General features: G+C 40.3%; 1 protein-coding gene across 3 annotated transcripts in view; it reads right to left on the bottom strand.

Moving 5' to 3' along the window:
- The window catches only part of LOC106525706 (DNA-binding protein SATB2), a 29,053-nt gene that overhangs the window by 5,656 nt on the left and 14,130 nt on the right, over positions 1 to 9,267 (bottom strand). For 2 of the 3 annotated variants that reach the window (XM_014020027.1, XM_014020028.1), the window contains exons 6-10: positions 8,644 to 8,746; positions 4,800 to 4,850; positions 4,145 to 4,677; positions 3,842 to 4,078; positions 3,332 to 3,484 (exon numbers count right to left, since the gene is read on the bottom strand). In XM_014020027.1, coding sequence (XP_013875481.1) covers positions 3,332 to 3,484; positions 3,842 to 4,078; positions 4,145 to 4,677; positions 4,800 to 4,850; positions 8,644 to 8,746 — 1,077 coding nt within the window. The remainder of the gene's footprint in view (positions 1 to 3,331; positions 3,485 to 3,841; positions 4,079 to 4,144; positions 4,678 to 4,799; positions 4,851 to 8,643; positions 8,747 to 9,267) is intronic. The other variant, XM_014020029.1, reaches the window with a different exon arrangement.

Here is a 9,267-nt window from a genome sequence, read left to right as displayed (position 1 = left end):
GAGTTTCAGGTGAACTCAGCCTTATAAGCACTGCCTCCACGTGGACAAACAGGTTAGTCACATGCAAAAGAGGGCCATTGTCTAACAATAGGCTTGATTAGCTCTATTGTTCATAGAGGGTCCTGACTAATTGGTTTGGATGCTTCGGCTGTGGTTATTTGGTGTCGTGTTATCTGTACGTAGTGAGTGCAAGCGAGGCTCGACGTCCCCTTGTTTTTGTCCCTATTTCCCTCAGGGAAATAGAGATTGTTAGTTAGCTATTGTTTGGCGATGGCCCTCTTTTGCATGTGACTAACCTGTTTGTCCAGGTGGAGGCAGTGCTTTTAAGGCTGAGTTCACCTGAAACTCATCAGACTGAAGAAGTCTCTTGGAGGAGAGACGAAATGTTTCACTAAAGAAGAACCCATCCAGAGGACCTGATTTTTTCTTTTTGAAATCTGAAGATAGTTTCCAATATGTCCAATATGGTGAACATTACTGTATATGTGAAGGACCAAAAAAAAAAAAGATTCAAACAGAAAAGGTTTCTGCATCAGATAAGCAGTACCTGAAAGTCATAACAGGGAGAGGAAACCATCCTTCAGTCGTATAATAAAGTCATGTTTTCAGTAAATTAAGTGTCTTGCTGCCAAAATACTTTTCATGTATCAAACTGAGTTTTCTTTGGTCTGTCTGTAGAGCCAACTGATACAAAGCAGAACTAAAGTGTTTGCCAATAGGTTAGATTAACAAAAAATAAATAAGMTAAGGTATCAGCAAGTATCTGATTTAGAGCGGAGCTGAACAGGTGATAACATCAGTTTTGTTTGAGGAACATCGTTGGAATTTGGTTTAAGTCATAGGACTGGTTAGATAAGCAGATAACTCCTTAAATGGTAAACTATGAAATTAAACATAACAAAATWTTATCCTGTCATATGGCGCAGTTTAAATAGGTTTACAGCAGTGGTTTCCACAGATATATTGATATTCAGCTCTGGAAWGTGGGTATGCACTCAGTGTAAACAAAGCAATCTGTTGAAAACCATATCTCGAGCCTTGAGCCTACGTTAGGCTGGTTAGTTTATGTGGATAAAGAGGATCATTTCAGACAGGTGTGGGCAGTGGATCGCCATAAAGAGAGATCAGAGTTTAAAAAGCAGGACTTTTGAAATACTTTATTTCTAAAATGGTCATTTTATTGTATGTGCCTTTTTATCTGCATACTTTATAAAATAAGCCTCAGTTTGTAAAGATTCATCACCATCTCAAATGGCTGCTGCATAGTTGTCACAAGTATTTAGTAATTTCAGCTGTTTTTGTTGGTAAAAAAACAAATGGAGTTGGAAGCCATCATAAATTTTCCATTTAGACTCACTTTAACCATGAATGTAAGAAAAAAAAATACTCTGAACTTTAATATTTAATATTGTTTTTGACTGGTCTATATGACATTGCAGTGAGTACTTTTAAGCAGATAAGGAACAAATTAAATAAAAAAAGATTAAAACATTTTATCAGTTGTTGTTAAAGGAACACTACAAACCTGTGAGAGGCAAAAGTATTCAAATGTTCACTGCCAGTGTTCAGTGTTCCTCTGAGTCCCAAGATTAAATTAAAGATTTAACTTGCCTGTTTAATACATTAACTTAGTAACTGTGTAAATATACTATGGAGGAACAACTCGTGCACTTTGTCTTTATTCTTTGTTTTTGATTATTTTTATTGCTTCTGTGGCCTTTACTCSCAGACCATGATACTTCCACTACCATCTTCTGAATTTTTTTAATTTTAATAGAAATAAAGCTTCTTATTATGACTTTTACAGAAAAAAAATGCTTTTACAGCCTTAAGCTCATTCATGTTTAAAAAACAAACCCAAACTGCAGCTGGGCATAAAATAAAAAGGGTTTTTCTAAGTGGTGGTTTTCTTATTGTAGCTCTCCTTGGGTTSTTTCCACCACTAAAATCAGCTAAAGTCAAAGTGGCTGATGGTTGTTAAGAATTTATCCTGGACTTTACATCTGCTAGTTTTAATAAATGTGTTATCTCGGTTCTTCCTGGGCTCCATTCATCTGCTTTTAAAACTTCTGTGGCGCTCATGTTTTTTAGTCATATTGTAAAATATTTTTTAAGCAGTCACAAACGTTCACGCACCATTACACATGTCGGATTCCAGTTGCCACAWATAAAATTCCATTGCGTAGCTTTAAAACAACAAAAAAGCACATACGTTATTCCCCAAGAAGACCCTGGAACAGAAGGAAAACTGAGCTGAGTTGTGAGAATTTGTGGAGATTGAATTATCTCTGCTGGGCTGACCATCAATCTGGCAGCTGTTGTCTTTATTTTTATTTTTTTAAGCACAGTCTTCAGCCTGGAAATTAATGGTATTAATATGATCACCCCTRCGTTGTTGCATCCATCCTTCTCTGTGTGTTTTGTCCTCCCGGTGCTCCTGTTTCGCCAGAGGCAGAGGTGGACGATGACTCAGCGTTTTCAAAGGGTTTTATCTTTTTGAGCTACATTTTAAACAATGTTACACTGTATTTTTTTAAAGATCCACTCTAGGCAGTTTATACTGAAGGTAAATAACAAATATAATTCTAGTGTAAAAACTTTTTTAACACAGATAAAAATATAATAAAAGGAATGTAATATACATCTAATTCTAGTGTAAAAACTTTTTTAACACAGATAAAAATATAATAAAAAGGGATGTAATATACATCAATAAACACCTGACGACTTTTTGCTCCTGGGTTTGTCTTTCTGTCTGTTAGCATAATATCTCATGAAGTAGCAGTAATAATYGTCATGATGTACATCTACAGCGAGCTCCAAGTGTTTATAAAAAAACGAGCCGTTTCATGAAGGTCTGAGAGACGCAGCAAGACACTGAAGTCCTTTTTTCTTTCATGATGTCCCCCCACCACCACCCTTCAGAGCAGGACTCGGGCTTTGATCTCCATCGCCCGCATTGTTTATCCGACGACGCAGTCGCGATGGCATGCCGCAGTGGGTAATCAGATCCCCCCACACACCCCCACACCTCATCAGCTCCATCAAACACTATCAAGTCAAACGAGAAGTTCTGTCTGATTGTGTAAAGAACTGTATAACAAAAAGCTTTAGTGCCTGTAAACATGTTTCAGACAAGTCCAAAACATTTTATCTGCACAAAGCATCTGCAGCAGGAATTATTTGTGTTATCTTTGTGTTGAATGCACGTCCAGGCCTGAACAGGAACCCCCCTCACACAGACCACATGCACAGTCTGGTATTTCAATCTTGATCATCAAAGAGAATAAAGTCAAAAGTGGAGAACTGGACTTTTGTTGTTGTGACTGACCTGACTTTTATTAGCAGCCACTTTAGCAAACAGAGCCTGAGAGACCTTCGCCCTCTTCATCTCCTGCTGGATCTCCTCGTAGATCCCCGATGTGATGCTAGCCAACGATTCCAGCTTCAGCTGCAGCTCCGGACCAGAAACGCTGCACTTGGTCTGCACYGGGAGAGAGAAACGCTGTGTTAAGCTGGGCTGGAAAAAAAAAACACTTTCATAAAAATGCATAAAAACCAAGCTCTAAGTGCAGACAGATTTAACCAGAACAGAGTGGATAGTTGTAAAAGTTGAAGAATTTGTTAGCGCGACACAGCTGCGTCACAAACAGCAACATATTTTCAACTCAAAAGCCTGGGCTTGGGGCTCCTGTGGTCCAACATTTCCTACAGTAAGTGTCAGGAATGCTCGTATAAAAGATTCAAACAAAAAGCTTCACAAACAAGTGGAAAAATATTGATCTGTGATGTAACGCTCCGTTTGGATTCATCCTGGCAGCGTGGATAAGTGTGTGTGTACCTGTGTGTGTCTCTGCGTGCTGATGGGGCTGGTGATGGGGGTGTGGGTGTGGGTGTGGTTGGTGCTGGTGCTGCGCTCCCGCTCCTCCTGGTAGATGCGATCCCGCTCGGCCTCCGGCAGGTTCAGGAAGTTCTGCATGGCCTTCAGGTTGACGAGCAGCGACTGAGAGGCCGAGCGAGGATCCTCCTCCTTCCGCAGGATCTCAGACAACAAGCCCTGCAGGAAACACAACGTTACCTGAAAGGAAACAAAATAAACCACATGGTATAAATTTATAACGATCAGAGTTTTAGCTCCACCCACCTGTGTGCGGTTGAAAGCCACCCGAGCGAACACGGCCTGCGAAACGCTGGCCCGCTTCAGCTCGTTCCTGACCTGCTGGTAAATGTCAGCGGAGACTTCGGCTCCTGAGCAGCTGAGGCTGGGGTCCGTAGCGGCCCCGGAAACCTTACAGGTCCGCGAGATGGGGGGGTGATTGAGGAACTGCTGGTTGACTCCCGGTGGGTGCTGGTGGGCGAGCAGGCGGCTGACCGCCAGCTGCTGATTGATGAGGTGGGCCATGGCGAGCTGCTGACGTACCAGCTGCGGGGAGAGCTGGGGGGGCAACAAGCCGCCGTGGCCCAAGAGGGTGGGAGCCTGAGGACGCAGCGGGGGTCTCGGGTGGTTCTGGCCWGCAGGATGAGGAAGACCGTGAGGCTGTGCGGGGGTCTGAGCATCCTCCAGGCTGCTCTTGATTGGAAGGGATCCAGGACCGCCCAAGGGGCCTAAATGGTTGGAAGAGGGCAGGAGAGATGGAGGGCGATGGTTGAGGAGGCTCAGGTCCAAATCCCTCTCCACTGTYTCAACAAAATACACACAATTTTCAGAAAAGGTCAAACACATTTCACTGATTTGACTAAAAGTCCAAATAAAGTCTCCAAAAGGAGCAAAAAGCACGACTAACAGACGATGAACGTACCTTTAATATCAGACTTGTCCAGAGACGACCAGATCTTTTCTGCATATTCACCTGAGAGACACAATAAATACGCCCAAACTGCATCAGATACCATAAAGTTTCTGTTTAAAAAGTTCTGTTAAAGTAGTCTCTGTAAACCAGGTTCCTTACCAAAGCTGTCTTTTTGCTTTTTAGTGGTGAAAAAGTTCAATAAAGAAATGGAACAAAAAAAGTGCTGTTTCAGCGTTCACACTATTGTTTTTATTCTTTCAATCCAACTAATTCCTCATTCTTTGTGCTGTTTTAACAACTCATAAATTCAAATGTTTAGCTCATTTATGAGATGGAAACTTAATCTTTATTTTTAATATTTATACTTTTAACACTTAACTTGGTTCAAATATGTTTACAAAACTCTATGGAGATTACTTCAATTATTTCATAAACATTGTTGTCTTTGAAATCAGCTTCAAGTAATTCATTTGTTTATGTCTTCTTAAGTTATTTTTAGTTTTTTACCAGCCAACTGATATTTCTAAATTCTGGATTTTGTTTCTTTTAACTTTAAATAATTTTCTGCTCCTTTTACCCTTCAGCAAAGATTCATCTGCTTTAGCCTTTACCTACTGTACTGCTCATTTTAGCTAAGATCCTCCTTTTACCTCATAGTGAATGTACTGCTCATTTTAGCCTTTAGCTAATGAACTGCTCCTTTTAGCCTTTAGCTACGGTACTATTCCTTTTAGCCTTTAGCTAATGAACTGCTCCTTTTAGCCTTTAGCTACGGTACTATTTCTTTTAGCCTTTAGCTAATGAACTGATCCTTTTCGCCTTTAGCTACGGTACTTTTCCTTTTAGCCTTTAGCTAATGAACTGCTCCGTTTAGCTCTCAGCTGAAATTTTGCTCAATTTAGTCTTTAACTAGTGTACAACTCCTTTTAGCATTTAGCTGGTGAACTGCTCCTTTTAGCKTTTAGTTACTGTACTGCTCATTTTAGCTTGTGCAATGCTCCTTTCAGTTTTTAGCTAGGGTACTGCTACTTTTATCTGAAACATTGCTCCTTTTGTCCTTTAGCTAGTATATAGCTTCTTTAACTTTAACAGCTCAGTTCCAGCATCTTTCAGCAGTTGTCGACACTCATCATTCTTACTGAGTTTGAAGCAGATRTTTGAGTTAAATAATGACATTTAGAGTCTGTTTCTAAACCCTACAGATCCTGTGATCAAACAAAGAACAATATTTCCTTTTTATTAATGCTTCAAACTGCTGCTGATTCCTCGGTCCGTCCACTTGTCTCCTCAGAAAATCTGCCTTTTATTACACCTACTGACTGTGGTTGAGAGCCACATTTACACTGATTTTCTGGGCATCAGAGATTTACCTTCTCTGTGTAAAACCTCTTATTCCTCTATGTGTGTGTGTGTGTGTGTGTGTATGTGTGTGTGTGTGTCAGGGAGGTACTGCTGTTTTCCATTAGGAGTTAAGAGCATTTAGTTTTGTCATGTGTATTAAAGATGACGTTAATGTGAACCATGTGCGACAGTTCCTTCCTACTGAGAGCCGTCGCTGACAGATTAGACACATAAAGGCCGACACAAACATTCACACACATCCAGGGGGTGGACAGGAAAGTTCAAAAACATCCCAGAATGAAGGCAGCTGGGCAGGTGAGTCATTAACTTGAGATGTGACAAGCGGTAAGTGTTGGTTTCAGAGGTGTCTGACAGACTTCACCTGCGTGAGTTTCACCAGGAACAAACTGTAGCAACAGCTGAAAAACAGTCGAGGTCAAGACGAGACAAAGTTGTCAGCCTGACAGCAGCTCAGCTCTCAGTTCTTTTTATAAAATATGACAAGAGTCATTCTGAGTCCTAGTGCTTGTCAGTAGTTTGTGTCTTTGTAGAATCTGTTTGTCTCCTGGTCTGATTAGGGTTGATTTTCAGTTTCTTTCTCCTTTTCCTGTGTTATATGTGTTCGCTTCTAAATGAAACATGTTTAGCTTTTAGTTTGGTGTAACTTCACTTARTGTTTTTGTCTCGGCACACACACCTGGTCTCAATCATAGTTTTACTCTGTTGTATTTAAAATCCTTTTAAGGTTTTGATCATTCCTTTAACCCAACCTGTGTAATCTATGTTTTCATACTTTGGAAGGCTTTATAAGCTTCTGTAGCATTTCAGCTAGTTTGTAAAAAAAACAAAAACAAAATCAACATTGTTCCTCTGGTGTGAAGAAGGTCTTTCCGCAAGTTTCCGTGCTCTCAAATGCTTGCATTCAACAATATTTTTGTTACTAAATCAGTCTAATGACCCAACACAAGTGACTCTGTGTCTGCTCTGCTCTGTAATTAAAATCTATTATTGATGGTGGGGTTTTTCTCCACTTCAAAACAATCAACACAGAAGTTTACTGGATGGCAGTTCAGCTTGAAAAAGAACGGTCAAAATGGTTTAACCCTGCTGCTGCCCTGGGGTCAAAATGACCCACGGACCGAGGCCTGCAGGAGGGTTAACAACTGGATGAAGCTAACTGCTAATAATCATCTTCACAACTGTTTTGTCTAAACAAACAAAACATTAACATTTTAGCACAGGGCTAATCAGTTACTTCTCTCCAGGGGACAAAGTTACTCAAAGCCAAAAGCTCAGGGGCCYYACCTCTGCTTTTCATTTTAATTAGGTCAGTCCTTCATWTTCCACTAAAACAAACTGAGTACTGGTAAATGTGAAGCAATTTACTCAACTGGTTTTAGTGAAACCAGTCAACCTAACTTGGTTCAGTAAAATCAACACTTCAGTTTTTAGAGTGCAGAAACAACTCAGAAGTATCATTTTTATGTTCTGAATGTAACAAAAGAAAAGGAAAAGTTACGATTAGAAAATACTTGGTAAAATTACACATCCTCAAAAAAATGACTTAAGTACTGTGACTAGGGGTGCAACGATACAGAAAATTCACGGTTCGGTTCGATACTTTAGTCTCACGGTTCTAAATTTTTTCAATACAAAAAAATAAAAAGAGACATTTCCATGCCCCTTTTAACTTTTAATTTATTTAAATTATTTATGAACATTTGTTTAACCTCAAAAGTACAGTTTTTTAATTAAATGTTGCTGAAACAGCAAGTTTCTCAGTGGATCTGCGCTCAAAAATGCAGCCTAGGTGGAGTAGTCGAACACAGATCACTGATCCTTCAACACAGAGTATCTTCAGAAGACACATTGATAAAATAAACTTTAAAAATCTGTATTGTTCAATACAAGTGTGTATTGAACCTAAAGCACTGTTCGATACGGGTACATGTATTGTTGCACCCCTAACTATAACATAGTAAATAGTTACAAAACACCTGGGGTCCCAGCAGTCTTCAGAAGGAGATGCAGACAGGTGAGTGACAGACGTCTTGGCGGTTACAGGTTAGCATTAGCTTCCACAAATCTTTGAACTGGTTTGGCTGTTTAGCGTTAGCGAACACTCTTGTTTTGCAATTTAGCGGTTAGTGAACCTAACTTTTCAATTAGCTGTGCCCTTCACTATAATTTATGAAACAAATTTAGCTAAAGGGAGTTCAAACTGCAACTCAGACAAATTAGCACACACACACACTGCAGCTGATTAACAACATTGTTCTGATAAAACTCTGCATGCTGTTCTCTGACAGCCAACAAATATTTGCACCATTGATCTGTAATTATAGAAATGTGGCTCCGCTTCACACTGAGCTGCAGCTCGTGCTGCGTTCAGGCGTCACTCAAATGATATGAAGTTTAAGAAAAAAAAAATGAAAAAAGACCAACTTCACCTGTTTTCCTACAAGTACTCAGAGTTACTGTGTGTAAGAGTTGGTGTGAATGTAAGACTTACCTTTGATGCGTTTGTAGCGCTTGTACCAGCGCCCAAACTCGTGGCATTTGGAGGTGGAAACGTTGGCGTAGTAGGAACTGTTCACTATGGCTGAGATCATACTCTGAAACACAAAATGTGAATTTTTTAGAAAAATACTTGGATACTACAGGATATTATAGCTATAATAATGTGTTATTTATAGAGACTTAGAGTCACACAGTCAAAAGCTGAACACCTTCCTTAAACTCTGTTTGTTTCCATGTCCACCTGCAGACCTGTCTGAGGAGTTTCAACTATTTGAACCCGCAAAACGATTCTGCTACCGAAGCGAACGTCTCACGGCTGATTTATTAAAACGCGCTGTACACCCACCCGTTCCCGCTCCTAATATGAGCTGTGGTCACCTCGGCGCAGCAGGAGATGGGAGCACAGACTCAACATGGGAAATGCTGAGGATGAAAACTCACATGAGTCAGGCTGCAAATGCACACCACCCACACGCTTCCCCCTAATCACTAATTACATCATGACGAAGACTCTGTGTATAAATCACAAGTCAAAATGACACACTCGAGTCTTAATGACTGCAGGGTGTGTGTATGTGTGTGTGTGTGTGTGTGTGTGTGTGTGTGTGAGCAGGAT

Source organism: Austrofundulus limnaeus, unplaced genomic scaffold, assembly GCF_001266775.1.
Source record: "Austrofundulus limnaeus strain Quisiro unplaced genomic scaffold, Austrofundulus_limnaeus-1.0 Scaffold238, whole genome shotgun sequence".
Lineage (NCBI taxonomy): Eukaryota > Metazoa > Chordata > Actinopteri > Cyprinodontiformes > Rivulidae > Austrofundulus > Austrofundulus limnaeus.
Note: the sequence above shows the minus strand (reverse complement) of the source record. Positions and strands in the feature narration are given on the sequence as shown.